Source organism: Onychomys torridus, chromosome 23 (assembly GCF_903995425.1).
Source record: "Onychomys torridus chromosome 23, mOncTor1.1, whole genome shotgun sequence".
NCBI classification, from domain to species: domain Eukaryota; kingdom Metazoa; phylum Chordata; class Mammalia; order Rodentia; family Cricetidae; genus Onychomys; species Onychomys torridus.
This window is the reverse complement of record NC_050465.1, coordinates 9,589,687-9,613,265: the sequence shown is the minus strand read 5'-3', so window position 1 is coordinate 9,613,265 and position 23,579 is coordinate 9,589,687. Positions and strand designations below refer to the sequence as shown.

General features: G+C 44.7%; 1 protein-coding gene across 6 annotated transcripts; it reads right to left on the bottom strand.

Annotated features, from left to right (window-relative positions):
• Positions 1-2,208: 2,208 nt before the first annotated feature.
• Positions 2,209-7,520, bottom strand: Neu4 (neuraminidase 4). Of its 6 annotated transcripts, none has more exons than XM_036173780.1 (5): positions 7,360-7,520; positions 6,288-6,374; positions 5,249-5,763; positions 4,886-5,141; positions 2,209-3,774 (listed from the first exon to the last, which is right to left on the bottom strand). In XM_036173780.1, exons 3-5 carry the CDS (start codon positions 5,447-5,449, stop codon positions 2,795-2,797), a joined length of 1,437 nt encoding a protein of 478 aa, XP_036029673.1. In that variant the 5' UTR covers positions 5,450-5,763; positions 6,288-6,374; positions 7,360-7,520; the 3' UTR covers positions 2,209-2,794. The 6 variants fall into 6 exon arrangements, with proteins under 6 accessions (XP_036029673.1, XP_036029675.1, XP_036029677.1 ...); XM_036173782.1 differs by having other exon boundaries at positions 5,249-5,700; XM_036173784.1 differs by having other exon boundaries at positions 5,249-5,480.
• Between the last annotated feature and the right edge of the window lie 16,059 nt (positions 7,521-23,579).

Sequence of the window (23,579 nt, the reverse complement as noted above, 5' to 3'; positions counted from 1 at the left end):
CCACAGTCCCTAAATAGCCTCTTTTGTGGCTTCTTTCTCATGGATCTAGTTCCCTGGTTGACTTTCAGACTCTCCAGCTTTTTGGGTTCTCGTGGTTTAATACAATGTGATCAGCTGTGGTTTTTCTTTTGGTTTATTCAACTCAAAGTCACAGGCGACATCAAGTGACCACAGCCACTCCCTTGACCACACCCAAAGGAGACTGTGCGGCCCGTGGGACCAAGCAATCTACCTCTCAATGAAAGCTCTTGCCTTTTGCTCCAGCCACCATCCTAGACCAGGGGACAGGTGCTGTGAAGTTAAATGGTCGTCCTGGGAGGCTTTCCTACCGCCTCATCTTGGGCTTTGTACCTGGCACTTCTAGCCTCAGGTCAAAGCCCTTTCTGCTTTTCATCAATACCAGTGAAGACCCCTGTCCTTCCTAGACATCCTGGAAGAGACCTACCAGTCCTTTCTACTCCCCTGTGCCAGGGCTCTGTCCTGCAGGACCTCCTCTCTCCACCCCGGCCTCCACACGATTTTTGACAATGGCTCCAAGTTTGAAGCAAAATGAAGAAAACCCCTCTTCTTCCATTCTCCTAAAGTTCGGTCCTTATTTGGATTTTCTTGTTTTTCTTTTTTACTTTTATTTATTTATTTATTTATTTATTTATTTATTTATTTATTTATTTATTTTGAGACAGGGTTTCTCTGTGAAACAGTCCTGGCTATCCTGGAACTCACTCTGTAGACCAAGCTGGCCTCAAACTCACAGAGACTTTTTAAAAAATTCTGTGGGCACCACCTAGTAAGGACACCCCAACCCCACAGAACAGGAACATTTCCACGGTGTGGAACCTAACAGAATTGTGTCTTCCAGCAAAGAAGACGTAGCAGGGATTGAAAGACAGTTAAGACCACTGTTTTGTGACGTCTGCTACTATTGCGACGGTTAATGTCAACCTGACAGGATCTAGAATTACCCAGGCGATGAGCCTCTGGCCACATCTGTGAGCCATTACCTAGACTGGGTTATCTGAAGTGGGAAGAACCACCTTAACTGTGGGCAGCTTCGACCCATGGGCTTCGGTCCTGGACTGAAGGCAAAGGATGAAGCGAGCTGAGAACAAGCATGTGTTCCCTCTGCTCTAAGGCTGATGCAATGTGATCAGCTGCTTCATGGTCCTGCGGCCATGACTGGCCCTCCACGAGGTAGTGTGTCCTCAAACTGTAAATGAAAACAAAACCTTTAATTTGCTTTGTCGGGGTGTTCTTGTCACTACAACAAGACAAGCAACTGAAAGAACTATGGAGTGCTCTCTCTTCTTCTCAGGAGTCTGCATACAGCACCGAGAGAAACCATGGGGGATGTTTGGCACAGACACGTGCTGGATTAAGCAAATTGCTGTGTAGGTATTTGCTCTGAATGAAACCAGTGTGTGGTGGCACCCTCCTTCCTTTAAAGCTTGCCCAGCCTGTGGCACATGGCACAGTGCTGCTAACAGTAAACACAAACTAAAACAGGACCCTGCCCTAAGCCTAGACACTCTCAGCACATTTTCTCTCCCTACCTCTGGGGTGCCACACAGAGAAACCCTGTCTTAAAAAAATAAAATAAAAAATGTACAGCTTTTCTCTATTTTTCAGTTTTTCTGAAATGGCCATATACCTGTTAGTTTGTTTTGTTTTGTTTTAATTTTGTAGGGAAGTGTGCATGCATGGCTGTGTCTTATACACTTCTAGAAGTCAGAGATCAACTTTGAGTCATTCTTCAGAAGCCATCACTTTGTATTTTAAGACAGGGTCTCTCACGGGGACCTGGAGCATGGCAATTAGGCTAAGCAGTCTGTCCAGGGAGTCTTGGGATTTACTGATCTCTGTCTCTCCAGTTACAAGTGTGCCACAAAACCAGGCTTTTGCATGATGCTAAAGATGAAACATAGATAAATGCCCATGATTCATTGGCAAATGCTTTATTGAATGAGCCATCTTCCCAGTCCCCACAGACTGTTTTTGTTGACAGAAATTAGGACTTTAATAAGAAATACAAAAGGGTAATGGGTGATGGTGCATGCCTTTAATCCCAGCAGGAGGTGGGCAGAGGCAGGCAGATCTCTGAGTTCGAGGCCAGCCTGGTCTACAGAGCGAGTTCCAGGACAGCCAAGGCTATGTACAGAGACCCTGTTTCAGAAAAAAGAAAAGAAAAAGAAAGGAAGGGAGGTTGAGAGAGAGAGAGAGAGAGAGAGAGAGAGAGAGAGAGAGAGAGAACACAAACTGGCTTCCCTGAGAAGCATCTCTGATAGAGCAAGAGTGAGAAGGGCGAAGAAGTGGGCACTTGGAGCAGGCACTAGGAAGCATCCCTTCCTCAAATCAAACTCTGTCCCCACTAGCTGGGGAGGCTAGCTCCCCAACCTGCTTCTTCTGCTGGAAGTTCAGAAAGTGATCAGACTTCAGTCATCAGCAAACTTCAGATTGATTGGGCTTGGCACACAGCGGGTAGTGGAAAGAGGGGCCATGATGTCCACTGTTCCTGTTGCCTTCACCCCTGCCAGCCACCCCTGGGATGTGGAAACTGTGCAGGGTGAAGGTGGAAAATGTGTGTGGTAATCAGAGTGGTGAACTAGAGCACTAGGACCCAAGGCTTTGATGTGAGAAGAAACAGACACAGCACAATCCCTTTATTTCTCACTCACACTCAGAAAGCAGCCATGCCCCCCAGTGACTCATGTCCATCCCAGGGTCATGCTGACCTGCCCCTAGCCTCCTCTATACACTCTACCCTTCCTTCCCAGGTGCCTGCCAGAGGATCGGGCCATCAAGAGGGCCAGCAATGCCCCTGAGGCTTGTCCCTGAGACTGTGGACCTCTAGGCCAGTGGGCACATTCTCCAGGACATCACCCAATGAGAACACGCAAAAAGAGATATCTTCATAGGAGGCCCTGGTCCCGCTCTCAAACAAACAGGCAAAGGCCAGGGATGCCCCGGGCACAGGCCCAAGGAACGCTAGGTCAGAGTAGCCACTGGGGCCCTCATAGATCACCCAGGGCTCTGTCCAGCTATGGGGGTCCAAGGGGGACCGGCTCAGGTAGATTCCCATGTGGAGCCGAGCTCTACGCCCTGATGGGTGGGAATACAGCAGCCACGTGGGACTCTGAAGCAGGGAAGCAGAAGACATAAGGAATTCTGGGGTCCAGGCTGTCTTCTCTCCACCTGTCCCGGGTTCTAGGCCATGATTCTCTGGACCCCAGGACTTCCGGGAGCAGAATGACCCTCTGGGAACCCAACCTTCAACAGGACCCCCAGCAACTTGCCCTGAAGACTCCTGTACTCTGAGATAGAAGCATGGAGAATGTGGGGTATTCCCAAGAACCATTGGCCACCGGTCATCCTGAGGCCTGCTGGAGGGTGGGGCTGGGAAGCCCACAATGCTACCCTGGCAACCACGGGCAGTTTCAGCCAGTGTAGGCACCAGCTCCCCTGGTAGGAAGGAGGTGCCCTCGTCAGCACTCAGGGCCTGCACACGATTGCCCAGAGGGCTCCGGGCATTGCAGTAGAGGAAGTCTCCGTCCACGGCAGCCAATTGGCACTCTCCAGAGCGCAGGTTGGGTACAAGGCCTCCACAGTGCCAGGAGATTCCATGGTCATCACTATAGAAAGCCAAGGAATGGGGACTGGTCCAGCAGATCCTGCCAAAACACTCCCGACGGTCCACATGATAGGTGTAAGCAGGAACAAGTAGGCGACCTGAGCGTAGCTGAACTCCATGGCCTGGACCCACAGCAAAGGTGGCCCAGTCTAGAGAGAGAGGGAACCAGAACCTTGGGTTAGTTCAAGTGACTGCCTCCCTATACTGGATCCTGAATACCCCCAGACTGGAGCAGCCTACCAAGGCTGTCTTCAGAGTTCTAGAAGCCTGCTTAGTCAAGTGCTTTCTTAACAGTTTTTAAAAAGATTTATTTTTTAATTACGTGCACGCGGAGGGTATGCATGTTAAGTGCAGATGCTCAGAGAGGGCAGATACCCTGGAGCTGGAGTTACAGGCAGTTGTGAGCCACCCGATCCAGGTGCAGGGATCTGAGCTCCAGTTCTCTTTAAGAGCTGTAAGTCTTGACCCCTGAGTCATCTCTCCCGCCTCTTGGTCAAGTGGTTTGCTTTATGTCGTGGGGTGCAAAGCACAGAAACCAGGCCAAATAAGTGGTCTACCATTGAGCCACTCCCCAGCCATTGGCCAACAGACATTTAATGATCTCTCAACCTCTGGGGTGTGTTTACACAAGAGCGGTGGCAGGAGAGGACCTTGGATGAAGTTGTTGGATGACCCCTGTTTCTTTGTCCACCTCCCAGAAGCTGCCACATCCTCTATGTAGCACTCATGGGCCGGGTCCTGTAGCCCCTAGGGCCACTACCTGTCCGCAGGGATCAGGGTGTTGAGAGAGCAGTAGAGATCAGTGGGTCAGCCCCTGTGGAGTGGGGACTGCAGAGTGGGTGGGAGGGGAAGAGTGGGAAGTGAGACCAGGGCTGGAGGCGGCACGAAGGGAAAGGATGTGGTGAGAGCACGGGGTTGGGAATAAGAGACTTAACCCTCTTCTCTACAGACCAAGACGAGGACAGCCCCTGGTGGGCTTAAGTCGTCAGCCCTGCCAGGCCTGGCACTGAGGGTGCTTGGGAAATGCCAGACAGTCCTGAAGACAGTGTTAGGAAGTCACTGCTTGTGGATGATGTGGGCCCAGAAGCTGGGGCTAGGTGAGGCGGAATGAAGATTTCCAAGCGGTTGCTGGACCTATGTGAGGGACAAGCCCAATCCCACTTGAGTCCACGGCCCCTCTTGCCCTGTCCTGTCCCTACCCACTCTTATTCCCCCACCCCACACCACCAGCCCATCCCACACCAGGCAGGCGTCACCTACCCTGCAGTGCTGCACCAATGGCCTCCTCGGTCAGGTCTCGCACACTGCCCCAGGTGAGGCCCGCGTCACAGCTGGTCACACAACAGAGCCGAGCAGCGTTCTTGCCCGTGGCGATCTGCACGGCCTCCGGCGTGTGGCCCAGCACGGCGATGAAGAAGAGGAAGATGGTACCAGAGTGTTCGTCCAGCACCGGGCAAGGGTTCATAGACCTGTGCTCCTCCAGCACCGCAGTCTCCAGCACACTCAGGGTGCCCCACTGAGGGAAAAGAGGCAGCTGCTCATGACCTCCCCGGAGCCTGACCTCAGTCTCCAGGGGTATCAGTAGAGCTGGGCTCGAGTTTCCGCTCTGTGCCTAGCACTCACCCGCACTGAGCCCCTGGCCAGTGTGCCCCTCCGCAGGACCAGGCGGTGGGCATGGGAGTCGTCAGGGCTAAGTCGCTGTTCCGCGAAGGCCAGCAGGGTGGGCCTGGGAGGTACACAGAGCAGCGCAGGCACACGGTAGGTCAGGCCTGTCCTCTCCTGCTGGAAGAGCACGGTCCTTCTGGGAACACGCGGGGCCCCCATGCCCTTCAGGTAGGAGCAGGGCACCTAAAGTCTGTTGGGGAGGAAGCTCCACAAGTTTACATGGCCAAAAGCCAACCCCACACCCACCTGCCCATCTCGATGACACTTTCCATCTCCCGCGCCCCAGATGTCTCACAACCCATCAGCAGGCCCCTCACAGCCACTGCACCCCAAATCTCTGTAGAACTTGCCCCTTCGTCCTCTCCAAGCTGCTCCTTTGCCAGGCTAGCCGGTGCTGGGATGCTGGGGAGCTGGGCAGAGAGAGACCCCACATCCTGGCAACTAGTGTCTCTTGGATGCATATCACCACAGAACTCACCCAATAAGAAAGAGTACAGACAAGTGGACAAAGTCAGACAAAAATAAAGGGGGGAGGAGGCCTCGGGAACCTGCATGGGACCGAACTAGACCCGCTGAACATGGGTGACAGTTGTGTGGCTTGATCTGTTTGTGGGGTCCCTGGCAGCAGGACCAGGACTTATCCCAGGTGCATGAACTGACTTATTGGAGCCCGTTCTCTGTGGTGGGATACCTTGCTCAGCCTTGATACAATGGGGAGGGGCTAGGCTCTCCTTCAACTTGGTATGCCAGACTTTGTTGACTACCATGGGGGAGGCCTTCCCCACTCTGAGGAGTGGATGGGGTTAGAGTGGGAAGGAGGTGAGGAGGTGGGAGAAGGGGAAGGAGGGGGAACTGGGGTTGGCATGTAAAGAAAAAATTTAATAAATAAATATATTTTCACTAATGAAAAAAAGGGGGGCTCAATGTCCACAAATATGGTGTGTGAGACCAGGGAGGGTACTCCACACAGCAGAGGGTGATGAACACTGGAACCTACCCACATGGAAACAGAGGGAGCTCCAGAAGTCTCCACAGAAAATAGCTTCAGGCACAGGGGATGCACCCAATGGACCCCTGGGCTACCCTGTGGTTTGGAGAAGAACAACAAAGCTCTCTTCACCTGCAGCATACATACCAAGTAGCTCTCATGTGCACCAGAGAGAACCAGGCTCAGGGCTGATCAAAGGCAGCAAAGGGAGAGCCAAGAGACCTGAGAGGTCCTGACTTGATTAAATTGATCCCTCCCTGTCAGAGCAGGGTCAATGTGAGGCAGAGAAAGTGAGGGAGCAGGTGGACAGCAATCCAGGGCCCAGAGGATGTACGGAACAAGGACAGACAAAGGCCTCTCCTTATGGTTATCCACTGCCCTGTCTCCCACTCAATACTCTGACCCTGCAGCCACTTCTTAACATCACCCACAAGCCAAGGATCAGGCAGCTTACAGTCTCTGTGCGATCAGTGCTGCCTATGAGCAGCTTACCCCTTCTCGTCTGGACCCCCACCCCTGCATCCTCATCTTTGGGGCCCTGGACTGAAGAGCAGCTGGGAGAAACACTTCTGTGGAACTGAAGCCACAGGAGAGTGGCCAGGCAGTCCCAGCGTATGTTTATTCCCACTTGGGCTCTCAAAGAAGGACCAAATGGGGAGTAGGTTGAGGGCATGAACTGAGCCTGCCAGGGACCACTCACTATCCATATTGCGCAATGGCAGACCAGAAGGTAAGTGTATACAGCTGATGTGGGGCCCATGGGAAGGCGGGGCCAGGAATGCATTACCTGCAGGACATGAACAGTCAGAGCCCACAACCATCTAGGCCAGACCACCACCACACACCAGCCAAACAGCTCACAGCCAGGCACCCCAGGCCAGACTAGAGCCAGACACACACAGCCTGCACCAGCCACTCCTGACCAGCCTACCATAAGCCATACAGAAGTAACTAGCACAGAGCACTGAGGGGAAGGAAGTAAAGAGAGCAGAATGCTAGCATGGCCCGTGGACAAAGCCCAAGCCTCAGGAGGGACCTAGCATGGCTTCACAGGATAGAGAAGTAGAGGACCATCACTCACATAAAGCAATAGCAGGCAGGCTCCACAGACCACGGAGGGCTATGCTGACCACCACTGGCTCCACACCTTAGGTCCTCTGAGTCTACCAACCACAGTCCAGGCCACAAGCTCCGTGATGCACACTGTTCTGCTCACCCACTACCAGCTCTGGGGCTACTGAGCAGCTTCCCGGCTCCCTGAAGCCCCCAGCTCTGCACTCAAAGGGCGATTGTGCCCAAGCAGAAGCAGGTGCAAGGAGCCACGTGTCCCTTCAGGCTGAACAGGCACAAGAGAGACATTTTCTCTATATTTGGATGGCTTCCCAAAGCCTAGGACCACAGGAACTGTGAATACAGCCTGCAGAAGCTGGGAGCCTGGGCCCATTCCACAGCCTGGAAACACGACAGGACCCAGAGAGGCTCCAAAGACAATCAGGTCACTCCCATTGTACCTAAGGGAAACTGAGGCCTACAAAGTAGACAAGGCCATCATCCATTAGAGGCACCTTTTCCTGAGCCAGCTCTGGGTTTCCATGGAGCCTCACAGTCCCAGGGACACCTCAGTTGAAGAGCAGAAGCCAGACTTCCCCCATACCAGCTGCCCATGTGGCCCATTCAGTAAGTTCCAGGGATTGTCCAGGAAAGCTGTGTTTCAACACAGACACATGCCATCCCAAGCCAAGTCTTTCTCGGATGAAGAATCACAGACAGGAAATGGAAGCCCTCAGCTCTGGCTGAGATGGCTGCAGACTTCCTGTAATAGCTTGACCTGGGCAAGCTGCTACCCCAGAGCACCAAAGCCAGCCCACATCTTTGCCTCATACCTTCACAGGCCACCCCATGTTTCAACTTGTGGGTTGATACCACGGAAATCAGAGTCCCTTCTTAGGATAGTTCATCTTAATCTCTTTTTTTTAATTATTACTTTCTTTGGTTTCACTTTGATTTGATTATGTGTATCTATAAATAACTTTGGTCTTTTACACAGGTATGGTGGCGCACACCTGCTGTCCCATGGAAGGTGGAGCCAAGAGGTGTGGTGATATTTCTAATCTCAGAAATAAAGCTTGCCTAAATATCAGAGCACAGAGCTAGCCACAGAGTTAGCCACAGAGGTCAGGCAGTGGTGGCACACACCTTTAATCCTTCCACTCAGAAGGCAGAGATCTGTGTGGATATCAGCAAGTTCAAGGTCACCCTAGACTACTACTCAAGATTAATCCAACCTAAAAGAAACAGAGCCAGACAGTGGTGGCACACCCGTTTAATCCCAGCACTTGAGATCTCATGCCTTTGTTAACAGTATTTGACAAACACACACACACCTCTCATCCCAGCACTAGGGAAGTTGACATAGGCAGTGAAATGGCTGGGTGGAGACAGGCCTATGAGGCAGGAGGACTTTCGGCTTTTTGGCTGAGGACTCCGGAGCACTCAGTCTGAGGATTCGTGGAGATAGGACGGGCTGAGAAGTTGGCGAGGTGAGAAGTGGCTGTGGCTTACTCCTTTGTCTCTCTGATCTTTCAGCATTCACTCCAGGTTTTTATTATATATTATATTATATATTATTTATTATATATATATTATATATTTTATTATATATTATATCTGGCTCCAGGTTTTTATTATAAGACCATTTAGGATTCCAGCAACAAAGAGGATTTCTTGAGCCTAGGAGTTCAGAGCCAGCCTAGGAAACATAGAAAGACACCCATCCCCAAAAGAGGATGGCAAAAATAATCGATGTAACTGGTAAATGCAAGATGGACAATTAGAAACCATCAGAAGACAGAGATTTTCTCTCAAAAAAAAAAAAATCTAAAAATGCTAAAAAAATTTTTCTTAGAGCTTCCCTCTGAGTCCATTATTAAATTCCTTTATGAAATTTTTATTCAATTTAGTTAATTAATTAATTTAAAAGAGTTTTGTAAATTTTTTAATGAAATTAAACTAATTAGTTAATTTAATTTAAAATTATTTCATAAATTCATTTAATGAAACTAAGAGTTCAACAAAGACATCCCAGTTTTTCCAGTGGCATGGCAATCATGGAGATACCTTAAGGATGCTCCTTGTGCTGTACTTATATTAGTAATCTGTGACTGGCTATTTGAGCTCACTGAGAAACTGGCTCTAGAAGCAGGGCCACCCCTCATTTCAGGAAAGAAAACAACAAAACAGGCTAAGAATAAAAACAATATTGAAAATAGCTAGAAGGTCCATTATTCCCAGCTGTAGTGGTTTGAAATAAAATGACTCCCAAAGGGAATGGCACTATTAGAAGGTGTGGCCTTGCGGAGTGGGTGTGGTCTTGTTGGAGGAAGTATGTCACTGTGGAGGCAGGCTTTGAGGTCTCATATATGTTCAAGATACTGCCCAGTGTCTGAGTTCACTTCCTGTTGCCTTTGGATCAAGATGTAGAATTCTCCAGTACCATGTCACCTGTATGCTCTCATATTCCCAGTCACCATGCTCCCCGCCATAATGATAAGGACTAAACGTCTGAAACTGCAAGCCACCACCTCAATGAAGTGTTTTCCTTCTTAAGAGTTGCCGTAGACATGATGTCTCCTCATAGCAATAGAAACTCTAACTAAGACACCAACAGGGGTTACTAACTTTTAAGATTTATTTTAATTATGTATATGTGTATGCTTGTCTGTGGGTATATGCACATGGGTGACAATAATACATAAATATAGATTTTAAACTATATATTTTTTAAAGATTTATTTATTTATTATGTATACAGAAGAGGTCGCCAGATCTCATTACAGATGGTTGTGAGCCATCATGTGGGTGCTGGGAATTGAACTCAGGACCTCTGGAAGAGCAGTTGGTGCTCTTAACCTCTGAGCCATTTCTCCAGCCCTTAAACTATATATTTATATATTTCATTTATATTTATAATTAGTCAGGTTTGTAAAGATTTATTTCTATTTTTGTTTATGTGTGGATGCCAATGGCCATGTCAGAGGAGTAGCAGGAGGAAACTGAAGTTCAAAGCTGACTCAAATTCCTTTCATCTTATTGCTGAAAGACAAGGTCACGGGTTTCAGTGTGCATCACTAGCTGAAACAAAGCCTTATGATAAGGAATTTGTGTAGGGAGTTAAACAATAGTCTCTGTTATCAGCCAGACTTGGCAAGGGAGACTGGCATAGTACTTTAGGTTGCTTTGTGCCTGATAACCTTGGTTCAACAATTCGGCTATCTGGTGACTCTGTTCTTGTGCTTTATCAGTAAAAGTTTAACTTACAATCCATTTGTAGAGGCATTTGGTCTCTAAGGTTTTAAATCAGCTAATTGTATGTAATTGTCTTGTCAGCCTGAGCTAAGGACATAAAATAGATTTCTAAGTTTCTCACAGTTTCCGTGGAACAAAGGCCTAGCTATGAAAGTATATTTTATTTACCAAAATTACACAGTGTAAGAAGGAATCATTTTTCTGTCTATCCACAGGAATAAATGTGTCTGGCAAGTAGAAAACACACTACCAATAAGCTATGAGAAGAAGCCCATAGCTGTTTTAAGGGAGAATTGTTGTAGTACACAAGAAAATTAGACATAAGCAGAAAGCATTCATAGTCTGTGTTCCTGTAAGCCTTTCTAGATGAGGTTCTTCTGTCAGAGAGTTATTCATCTGGTGGGTTGACCTTATGAATGTCAGTTGTCATCTGCTGCATATTCTGATGGCCTCTGGCTAAAGGAACTCAAGGTAACACTCAGGCCATGCATAGCAGGGCCAATCAGCCGAGCAGCAGTCAGGTGAATTCATCAACAATGCTTCAAGATGGATCCTGGCAAGAATGCCGAGAAATGTTGTCAGCATGGGAACCAAGACATAGCTATAGGTTATTGTAGTTAGAGTTTTCCTGCCTGGCCCACAGTCAAGACAAATCTCTCTCACCCGCCAGGCCCACAGACGCTCAGAACCAACCAAGTAAACATACAGAAACTTACATTGTTTAGAAACTGTATGGCCATGGCAGGGTTCTTGTTATCTACTTCTTCTATCTTAAATTAGCCCATTTCTATTAATCTATACTTTGCCACGTGGCTCATGGCTTACCATTACCTTACATCCTCCTCATCATGGCAGCCGCTGGCAGTATCTCTCCGCCCCAGCCTTTACTTCCCAGAATTCTCTTCTCTTGTCCTGCCTATACTTCCTGCCTGGCCACTGGCCAAACAGCATTTTATTTATACAGAGCTATATCCACAGCAGGTTATCATCTTTAGCAACCTGAGGAGTTCTCCTATGCTTTTAGGGACCTAAACACAGAGGCCAAATTTGGGCTTTCACACTGACAGGAATTTTAGGACTAGCTGGTATAAGGAAGATATTTTTAGCACGGACTTAAGCACCAGGGTTTAGAGAAAGAGAACCACTCAAGAAGAGTGAGTACAGCTTCCAAAACTAAAGTAGCTTTACAAATGGGAAAAATTTTTATGCTTTATTTTTACTTTGTGTGCATTGGTGTTTTGCCTGCATGCATATCTGAGAGGCTGTCAGATCCCCTGGAACTGGATTTGCAAACAGTTGTGAGCTGCCATGTGGGTGCTGGGGATTAAACCTGGGTCCTCTGGAAGAGCAGACGGTGCTCTTAATTGCTAAGCCATCTCTCCAGCCCAGGAATTTTTAATATAGCACAAAATACTTTTTCTTTAGCACTTATATTTAAAACAAACTGTAATAACTTTTATAGAGAAAATTTATTTCCTAAAGATTAAGAGCTAAGAATCAAAGTCAAAGAAGAGAGATGAGGGAATGTGATCAGAAGTTATCTTTAGTTCTGGCATAGCCTCTAGATACTTTTTAATATTTTATTAAATTGTTATTTCTTTTTAATGTCTCCTAACTTAGATGTAGTTTTTAAAGCTCCTATGAACTTTTGTAAATTACCAGTTTTATCATTTTGGAGGTTTTCTTTTTTTCCACCAAAATAAAAGTCTAGTTTATTGAAGTTGGAGAGCTAGACCAGGGGTTAGATTCACTTACTGTTCTTGCAGAGGACCCTGGTTCAGTTCCCAGCACCCACATGTCGGTTCATAGCCATCTATAACTCCATGCCTAGGCCATTCAGCACCCTCTTCCAGCCTCTTTGGGCACCAAGCACCCACATAGTGCACACAAACACACGCTCAAATGTGTGCACACAAGCACACACACACACACACACACACACACACACACACACACACACAGGCAAAATAATCATACACATAAATAAAAATAAACAAATATTTTTAAAAGAAAGAATAATTTTAGTTTATTATTATTTGAGATTGTCTCACATATATATCAGACTAAAAATAAATAACAGTAACTTCATATTCAAAAAAAAAAGCTTTCATGTTTGTCTTTTTCTCCATTTTATACAAACCAAGATAGCATGAGTTCTAATTAGTCTTATTAATAACAACCTAGAGTCAGATATAGAGGTAAATGCTGAAAAATTAGAGAAGCAGAGCAGCCAGCTACTAGTTCTTACCTCTACAAAATCTTCAGCCTGAAAGAGGACTGAGCTCCTGTCTCTACAAATCCTCAGATTGAATGTAATGAGCTCCTGTCTCTTCCTGCCTTCTTCCTCTTTCTGCCCAGCCGTATTCCTTCCTGTGGCCACCTTCCTAGAGCTATGATTAAAGGTGTGTGGCTGCCAAGTCCTGGGATTAAAGGTGTGAGCCATCACTGCCTGGCTCTGTTTCTCTTTTACACTGGATTAATCTCATGTAGCCCAGGGTGGTCTTGAACTCACAGAGAGCCATCTGCCTCTGTCTCCTGAGTACTAGGATTAAAGGTGTGTATCACCACTGCCTGGCCTCTGTGGCTGACTAGTGGCTTAGCTCCGCACTCTGATCTTCAGGAAGCTTTATTTGTTAGATAACAAACAAAATATCACCACAAACCTACCACTTATATTATAGCTAGTGTCTGGCCTTTCTCACCATTTCATACTTACATTACAACTACTTACATAATAGTACGTGAGCTAAAAACGGCTACTGGAATGCTCAGAATATGATTCTGCTGTTGCTGGTTTGCTTTCTTTTCTTCAAGGTCTTTTTTTCTCCTTTGAGATTATAACAAACATGGTTACACCACAAGTAACATCAGAAGTAGGGCACAGAGCTGGGCATGGGGGCACACGCTTTTAATCCCAGCACTTGGAAGCAGAGGCAGGCTGACCTCTGTGAGTTCAAGGCCAACCTGGTCTACAGTGTAAGTTCCAGGACAACCAGACCATGTCTCAGAAAGCCAAAGGAAAAAGAGAGAGGGCTTAGAATGCTCCTAAGGCTAAGTTGGTTACCTATATCATTAAAAATGGCTGGTGACTGACAATATGTACAAAAATATAAAATGTAGATTAAAAAAAATTACACAGTTTCCATTTGAAATACCTTTTTAAAGGTGTCTTTATTTTTATTTATGTGTATACGTGTTTTGACGGCAAGTATGTGCACCATGTGTATGCCTGGTGCTGACTGAGTCCAGAAGAGGGTGTCAGATCCCCTGGCACTGGAGTTGCAGATGTGGTGAGCCATGTGAGTACTAGGTACCCCAAAACTTGGTCTTCTGCAAGTTTTGCAAGTAGCAAGTGCTCTTAACCTCTGAGTCATCTCTCCATCCTCCTTTTTCAAAAAAACATTTGTAAGAGAAAAAAATATCAGGTCCTTGGAAGTTTGGGTTCCTTTTTCCTCCCTGCTGCAAGTTCAGATTCTGGTCATCTGTGGGCAGCACTGCCCCCTACAGGCAGGCAGCTGGCTCTGCCCCTCTAATCAAAGGTGACCACATCTAGATTCTGAGACCAGCAACGGAGGGGTGACCAGGTCACAGTGTGGCCTTTTAAACCTAACATTTCCTTTTTTGCTGTCTAGTCCCCCTCATGGGTCTTTTGCTTCTTGGTCACCTTCAGCCGCCCACTAGCCCACAGCTGCCTCAGCTTCCCCAGCTTCCTCTCCTTCCTCTGTTTCACCATCACGGTCCTCCTCCCCCCAGCCCCCACCACCACCACTTTCTTCCTCTACCTCATGGTCAGCCTCCTGCTCCCCCATTTTACTCATTAGCATCCCATTGTCGGGCATCTCTTCTAGTCTCTGCCATTTCCACAAGTCCTTGGTGTCCATGAGCTTCCCTCAGAGCTGGTGTCCACAGTCTGACTTGGGTGGGTGGGGGGTTGGGTGCACCAGTGATCCGATGCGGAGGGTACAACAGAGAACGTGAACTTGAGAACTCCGGTAAGAAGGCTGCTGGGTGCAGGCGGCTGCAACAAGAACGGAGCCTGACCCCAAAACAATCCATCCAGAAACAACTTTCTGGAGCATCCGGTCATGATTTTAAATCTTATTTCAAGTAGGCTACACATTTACGATTGCCCTGGAGGTCTAGATTTCTGTTTTGTTAAGCACACAAAACAAGTCAATTCAGAAATAATGAGTGTTGTTAGATTTTTTCCCCCATTTTTAAAAAATATTTGTGAGTTGACACACATAGGAATCTAACATAAAAGTAGCTGGAAACCAGGCAGTGGTGTTGCTCGCCTTTAATCCCATCATTTGGGAGGCAGATGCAGGTGGATCTCAGTGAGCTCAAGGCCAGCCTGGCTGACAGAGTGAGTTCCAGGACGGCCAGGACTGTTACACAGAAACCCTGGGGGGGGGGGGGGAGATACTGTTTTTCTCCAAACATTTTCTCTTTCTTTAGATTAGATATAGAGAAGTGTCTGGAGAGATGGGAGGGGGAGTTCTGATAGCACAAGAACAAACCAATGTATTTACTGAAGTCTATAACCAAACAAAGAACAAACTGATTGGTCTGAAACAAATAAATGCTTTCGAAGAAAATAAATAAAACAGAAAATGTCTTAGTTACTGTTCTATTGCTATGAAAGGACACTATGACCAAGGAAACTTTTTTTAAAGCATTTGATTGTGGGCTTGCTTACAGTTTCCTATCAGTCCATGATCATCATGATGGGAGCCTGGCTGCTGGGGCAGTACCTGAGCGCTTACATCTGATTCACAAGATGGAGGCAGAGAGAGGGATGGGAGGAAGAGAGGAGGGGAGGGGAGAAGAGAGGGAGACTAGTCTCAGCATGGGCTTTTGAAACCTCAGAGCCCACCCTGAGTGTCATGATGTTCAGTTGGAAACTCCAGATCTCCCCTGCAAGATTCAGAAATCCCATTCCCCCCATCCCCCGCCCCCGCCCACTCAGAGAGTCTCAAAACAAAGGAAAGGTGCCCAAAAGCCCAGTTGTGCATTCTTGGTGGTTATTGCACCTTCCTCCCCTGAAGCTGCCAGTTGCCCAAGTCCCTACCTAAGCCCTCAGCTTTTGACCATACTTGAGCATAACCCCAGCTTGTGGTGGACACGTCATCACCCCTCACCTACAACCCATAAAACCTCCCTGCCTTCTTTTGGCAAAAAGCACCTAATATTCAAATAACCAAATATTCAAATAGATGAGCCATTCTCGTTCAAACCACCACAGAGAATGTAAACCAAATGTTTTGAAAGGAAAAAAAAATGGTATTTTCCAAAAGAAATAACTCACCCAAATCCACTTGAGTGATCCACGTTGCCAGTACCTCGCTCTCATCCAGGTGATCCTTCCTTCGGGTGCAAAGTGGACAATTCTTCAGGCTTAATAATTGTCAATACAAAACTCACAATTTTCACCTTAAATGACATAGTTTGGGGCTGGAAAGATGAGTAATTTTCACCTTAAATGACATAGTTTGGGGCTGGAAAGATGAGTTAGCAGTTAATAGTACTGGCTGCTCTCCCAGAGAACACTGAGGGCACCCACATGGCAGCTCACAACCATCTATAACTCCAGTCCAGTGGGATTCCACATCCTCTTCTGACCTCCTCAGACACCAGGCACACAAGTGTATGCACCGACATGCATACAAGCAAAACACCTACACATAAGACAAAGAAAACTTTTGAAGAAGACTTAGTTTATTTTGAAGACAGATATGAGTGGTCATGCCTGAAACACAGATTTAGGGTACCCCAAACTGCATATTACAATGTGATAATAGTTTGATAAAACGTTTAGAGTCACAGTACAAAAAAAGTCATAAATTATTTTGCCTGAGGCAACTAAGAATATACAGCAGATAACAACTAATATTCAACAGGTCGACGCAGCCAGATATTGATGCCTAGAGGACCAACCTCCAGCAGCACCCAGGGTATGCAAAAAAAAAAAAATCCACAAATGTGGTGAGATCTAAATTGTTTCTATGTGAGGGGTAAAGAAACACACTTTCTGATAGTAATTTACTGTTTTACTTCGTCTTGAAAATCTCTTTCTGAAAATCTCTCTCTGAAAATCTGTCTCCACACAGCTACATATCTCTCTCTACACAGTTCTCTCTTACACAGCTACACATCTTTCCACACAGCTACATCTCTCTCCACACAGCTCCACATCTCTCTTCTACACAGCTCTCTCCTACACAGCTACACATCTCTCTTCTACACAGCCCTCTCCTACACAGCTACACATCTCTCTTCTACACAGCTCTCTCTACACAGCTACACATCTCTCTTCTACACAGCTCTCTCTGACACAGCTACACCTCTCCCCACACAGTCTTCTCTACACAGCAACTCTCTCTTCACAAGTGTCTGTTTGTTGAACCAAAGTCAGCCATGAAGCAACTTTAGTAGAAACACTCCTTGCAGGGATTGACTCTATGCATGAACTTCTAATCTCACTTTTATGATACAAGGCTCAAGTTTCAAGCAACTAACTGTTTATTGTTTAGGTCCTGAATTTCAATGTCACTCTCTGTCGGGGAACACTGACCACTCAGAGCTATGTGCTTGCTTCACAGACTGCATATCAAGGAACTTGGTTGATAGCCAAGAGTTGCCATGTTACTCACCATTCCTGGTCAGCATGACATCTCTAGCTTGAGAGAAACTGTGTGGATTTCTCATGTGTTACCAGAATGGCTCTATTTCTTATTGTTTACTCAAGAAATGCTATGTGACCCTGAAAATGTGACTCATATATCTGAGTTTTTTTCTGAGAGAGAGCTGTGTAGAGATGTGTAGAAGAGAGATATGTAGTGGTGTAGAAGAGAGATGTGTAGCTATGTAGAGGAGAACTGTGTAGGAAAGCTATGGAGAAGAGAGGTGTAGCTGTGGAGAAGAGAGATGTAGCTGTGTGGAGAGGGAGATTTTTCAGAAAGAGATTTTTTAAGATAAAATAAAAGAGAAAGTTACCATCAGAAAGCATGTGTTTCTTTAATATCCCTCAGATAGAAAAAGTCTAGCCCTTGTCACATTTGTGGATTTTTTTCTGCATACCCTGGGCTGCCAGAGGCTGGCCCTCCAGGAAGCAATATTATGGCACTTTTCAAATACATTGATAGAAACATTAGGTCAGCAAGTTAGAGCAAAGTGAGGAAATCTCTTCTATAGGCTTAAAAGGCTATCTGATGACACTCTGAGCCTTTGAGTTGGTAAAAGCCAATGGTCTGTTAAAACATTCCAAAGGGTCTTACCTGTTAGTCAAAGGATATTGATTAGACAGAAATGAGCAATAAGGAAGCTAAAGATGGGCCAAGATAGATTGTGACTAGGCTCTGAAGCCACAACATTCAAACCTCTCCACAGTCGATGATCCTAATCTGTTCATTGGCTTTGTAGAAGATTCAACAGAGGGTGTAGATACTTTCTTTTTTCTTGTAGAACTTACATTCATACTATTCTGTGGGGTTTTTTTGTTTGTTTGTTTTGAATTGATTTTTTTTTTTTTTACTCTTTGGGGACCACCACCTAGCTCACAAATAAATATACAGAGTCTTTCTTATTCTTACTTATTCTTAGCTTGGCTTGTTTCCAGCTGGCTTTTCTAACTTAAATTATCCCATTTAACTACATTGTGCCTCTGAGATTTTACATCTTTTTATTCGATATGTCTTGCTTTCCTTCTTACACTGTGGCTGGCTGGGTGGCTGGCCCCTCCTCTCCTTTTCCTTTTCTCACTCCTCCCTATTTTCAAGCCTACATTTCTCCTCCTATTTATTCTGTCTGCCTGCTAGCCCCACCTATCCTTCTCCTACTTAGCTATTGGCCTCTCAACTCTTTACTAGACCAATTAGATGTTTTAGGCAGGCAAAGTAACACAGCTTTACAGAATTAAACAAATGCAACATCAAAGAATGTATCTTTGTATCTTTTTTTGTTGTTTTGTTTTGTTTTTTGTTTTTCGAGTCATGGTTTCTCTGTAGCTTTGGAGTCTGTCCTGGACTAGCTCTGTAGACCAGGCTGGCCTCGAACTCACAGAGATCCACCTGCCTCTGCCTCCTGAGTGCTGGGATTACAGGTGTGCGCCACCACCGCCTGGCTCATCTTTGTATCTTAAACTAATAATCCACAACACTGGGTTAAACTTTCTCCCTTATAAACTCCAGTTCTCCTTCAAACTGGCTCCTCATGAAGTGTTTTTCTTCAGGGACATCAACAGTTCTGCTTTACCTGAGTGGAGCTCCCTAAAGAGTAAGAGAACTCAGAATTTTGCTGGAGGAAACTATGGGCTGTATCTCCTACTTTACCATTGCTAACAAAAGGACCACAACACATCCAACAGAAGCCCTGGGAAGGGAACCTGTTGTGGAATAATCTCTTAGTACACTGTGAATATGTGTCTCTGTTTTGCCTTATCTGCCTGGGGTGCCTTCTGATTGGTTTAATAAAGAGCTGAACAGCCAATAGCTAGGCAGGAGAGAATAGGCAGGACTTCTGGGCAAAAATAGGAACTCTGTGTTAGAATCTGGCAGGAGTGGAGAGGGGATTTTGCCAGAGAGACAGGAAGGGAGTCAGAAAGTCAGAAGGGAGGAAAGATAAAGAGCTATGTGACAGAATGTAAATTAATAGAATCAGGTTAAGTTATATAAGCTACTTGGAAACAAGCCTAAGCTAAAGGCCAAGCTTTCATAATTAACAATAAATCTCATGTCATTATTTTGGGGGCTAGTGGTCAAAAAGAAAGTCTGACAAGAGGAACCATTTTCTCAGGCTTTAGTATTTTATCTGTTTCCCAAGAGAGAGCAAAGAAAATCACACAAACCCTACCTGGGAATTCAAATTATTTAGGTAGAGCTCTGTTCTGCCAGGAGGATCTGGCTCAGGCTCTTTTTCACTAGGCAGACAGCCTTTGCCCTGGTTTGTCCCAAAATCCATACAATTGTAAAATATTTTAAGATTAATAGCTGTTTTTTGGATTAAATTAGATTCAATAATCTACTCTTTTTCCTAACATTCCTATCATATCTCCCTTTTTTTTCTTTAGAAAGAGATCTTTGAATTTAACTCTTTTGTTTAACTTTTTTCCTGACTATGACCATTAACAACTTGTAACAAACCCACTTTAAATGATAACAAATATCTATAACCCATCTTTTGGGAATGTGGGCACTATTTTCTCTAGACAGCTTCCTGTTGTCTGTGGATATTAGAATCTTTTGGGAAACCTTGAGAAAATCAAGATTATGATTAAGTCTTGGCTGGCGTAGTCTGTGAGGCTGGATCATCTCAGTGAGCTGCTTTGAAGCTGTTCTGGATACAGAACTTTGAAGAAGCCGTAACAGAGAAATTTTGAGATGCTGGATCACCTGGGCCATTCATTTTCACTGGTATCTGGTCCCCTTGTTCTGAAAATAAACTTTTAAAGGAAACATACATATCTGCATTAACACAAGTATGGAATATGTGTTATACACAAGTTTGTCAAAGATGATTTTCTGTTTTCTGTTTGAGCAGGTAAAATATACATCACATGTTTTGCAGTTTTCCTAGGTTTATTTTTTTTATGTCTGTAGCCAGGATTTTCAGGGGATCTTCCTCGATTAAACCTGATCCATATCAACCTGGAATGAATTCACAGCCTCTCATTTCCTGTGGAAATAAAAGTACAACCTCTTCCCCAAAGCAACACACCTTTTGACTTCCATGTTGAAGTCAAGATATTTTTAAAGTATACAGGTTGGTTTAATCTAGTAGCTTTCATAATCAAATGTCTCTCAGCAGCTATTGATCCTTCATAAGCAGTAAAAAATTCAAAGACAACACAATAACATTCAGGATTCAGACTCTCTGCATTTCACATCTTTATGTAGCTTATTTTTTAATTACTTTATTCCTTTTTAAGGACTTTATTATTTTTAAACTATTTTTTAAATCTATGACTGTATATCTCCTTTTTTCTTTTCTTTCCCAAGCCTGTGCATATTTTTAAACACACTGTAGCCCATTTAGAGGTTCTTTCCATCTGGATCTGTATTTACTGAGCATCTGTATTTTTTTTATCATATGACACAAATCTTAAATTGTTATGTCAGACACCAGTACTGCTCAGCTTAGTGAATGGTGCTAACAAATGGCAGCTGGCAGCTGGCTCCATCCCACAGGCAGCTGCTGGGAGAAACATCTCTGTACTGCAGCTGGCATGAGAAACACAAGACTAAGAAGCTACATTAGGCTCCATTTTGTGTGTTTAGAACTTTTTTAAAGCTTTCTCAGGTCTTATGTGGATGTAGGTGCCCCACATTGGAACACCATTTATAGGCAGAGTTTTTCACCATGAACGCCAATCAGCTCTGTCCCACCAGTCACTCTCAAATAACCACAATGAGATGTATTATTAATTATAAATGCTCAACTGATAGTTTAGGCTTCTTAATAACTAGCTCATAACTTAGCCCATTTCTGTTAATGTATGTGCTGCTCTGAGGCTCAGTTACCTCAACTACATTCTGCCCGTGCGGCTTGCTCTGCATCTCCTGGCATCTCTTTATGACTGCCTTAAATCCACCCTTCCTCTTCCCAGTGTTCTCTCTGCCCCAAAATCCTGCCTAACTGTCGACCAATCAGCTTATTATTAACAATGAGAGCAACACATCTTCACAGTGTACAGAAGGATTATTCCACAGAATACTCTAGGAGATTATAAAATGAAAAGCAATCTTTCTTCCTGGTTCTCTCCGTCCTCCACTTCCTCTTCCATCCTTGCCCTTAAGAGAAACCCACAACCACTTCTCAAACACATTTCCCTTCAAACTAGCATGTCAGTGACTTCAGGAAAGCATTCTGAAAAGCAGCAAGAAAGCTTTGTGATTAGAATTTATCTGATTGTAGTGTGGTGTGGTGTGTGTGTGTGTGTGTGTGTGTGTGTGTGTGTGTGTGTGTGTGTGTGTCTTGTAGGTTACCAAATGTTAGGTTCTTCCAATGAGCTTTGTCCACATTAGTAAATGCTTTGACATTAGCCTTCCATTTCATAGATGAATGACTGATTCATTTGGTTATTTCTCAGCAACATAAGACAACCTTCATGACTGCTAGTTGACGTAGAAGGGCGTAGCTCACTGTGGAGGGACCATCCTTAGGAAGGTGAGTTTGCCCAGTATAAGAAAGGTTAATAGTGGGCTGGAGAGACGGCTCAGAGGTTAAGAGCACCAACTGCTCTTCCAGAGGTCCTGAGTTCAGTTCCCAGCACCCACATGGTGCCTCACAACCATCTGCAATGAGATCTGGCGCCCTCTTCGGTATACATAATAAATAAATAAATAAATCCTTAAGAATGTCTTTTAGAAAGAAAGAGAGAGAGAGAGAGAGAGAGAGAGAGAGAGAGAGAGAGAGAAAGGTAATAGAGCAAGCCAGGGAAAGCAAAACCAAGCCCCAAAGCAGCATTCCTCCATGGTTTGTGCTTCAAGCTCCTGCCTTGGTTTCCCTCAATGATGGACTGTGACATGGAAGCACCAGCCAAACAAACCTTCCTCCAACAGATTAGTTTGGGTCAGTGTTTTATCAAAGCAGCAACAATAACAAAGCCAACTAATATAGAAATCTAAAAATGCAAGTTAATTCTTCTCATCTGAATTATACAAAAAATGTCAGTTTCCAAAAATAACAACATTCATGATATTTTATACCTTCAAAGGCAGATGTTTCTTGATTAAATGAATATTTAAGGTATCCTATAGCACAATTAGTTGGATTTTAAAAATTAATTAAAATATAATTGTATTCTCCTAGTAAAGAGGAAATGAATACTATACTGATTCCTAATAGAGTCTCATTTCATTTTATAATTATTAAAATAATCAATAATATTTGGTTATGAGCCAGATGGTGGTGGTGCATGCATTTCCCAGCATTCAGGAGGCAGAGGCAGGTGGGTCTCTGTGAGTTCAAGGCCAGCCTGGTCTACAGAGCAAGTTTTATAACAGCCAGGGCTACACAGAGAAACCCTGTCTCAAAAAACAAACAAACAAACAAACAAAAAAGATTATGTCTACAAGGCCTGTAAAATTCTGGTTTATAGCAAGGCTGATCTCTTTTTCTATCACTGTTCTTAGTAATAACAAAAGTGCACAGGAAAAGACAATCTTGCTAGAATTTTTTAAAAAGAACACTATATTCTCTAATTTCTTCTGTGACTTTTTTTTTCACTTACTTTCCCAAATTGAAACCTTGTACAATAGTAAGTTTTAAAATAAAGTCTTATCGGGGCTGGAGAGATGGCTCAGAGGTTAAGAGCACTGCTTGCTCTTCCAGAGGTCCTGAGTTCAATTCCCAGCAACCACATGGTGGCTCACAACCATCTGTAATGAGATCTGGTTCCCTCTTCTGGCCTGCAGAGATATGTGCACTGTATATATAATAAATAAAATTTAAAGAAATAAAATAAAGTCTTATCAAGTCAGTCCACAAATAAGAATTGTGATAACTTAGATACTAAAGATTAATCTTTCTTAAGAATTTAAGTTTAAACCAGGTGTGGTGGCACACACCTTTTCCCCAGCACCTGGAAGGCGTGAGTTTGAGGGTGAGTTTGAGGCCAGTCTGGTCCACACAGTGAATTCTAGGCCAGCCGGGGATACACAGTGAGACAGTGTGCTTCCGTTTAAAGAAAAGAAAAGAAAAGAATTAGAGGAAGCCACTCCAATGAAGTCATAACTAGATCAAACTGGTCAAAAGAAAAACTAAAATTAAAAGGCATTTTTTAATATTCTAAATATAAATGGTTTATAGAGTATAAGTAATTGTAAATACAGGAGGAAACACATAATCTAGAGTTTTTTCCAAACATAATATTTTTATTAATAATTTAGGAATTTCATACAATGCACCTGATCATACCCGACTCCCATTCCTCCCAGGTACATCTTATCACCCTTAAGCACTGCCCCCCCCCAAAAAAAACAAAACACCAAGTCCAAT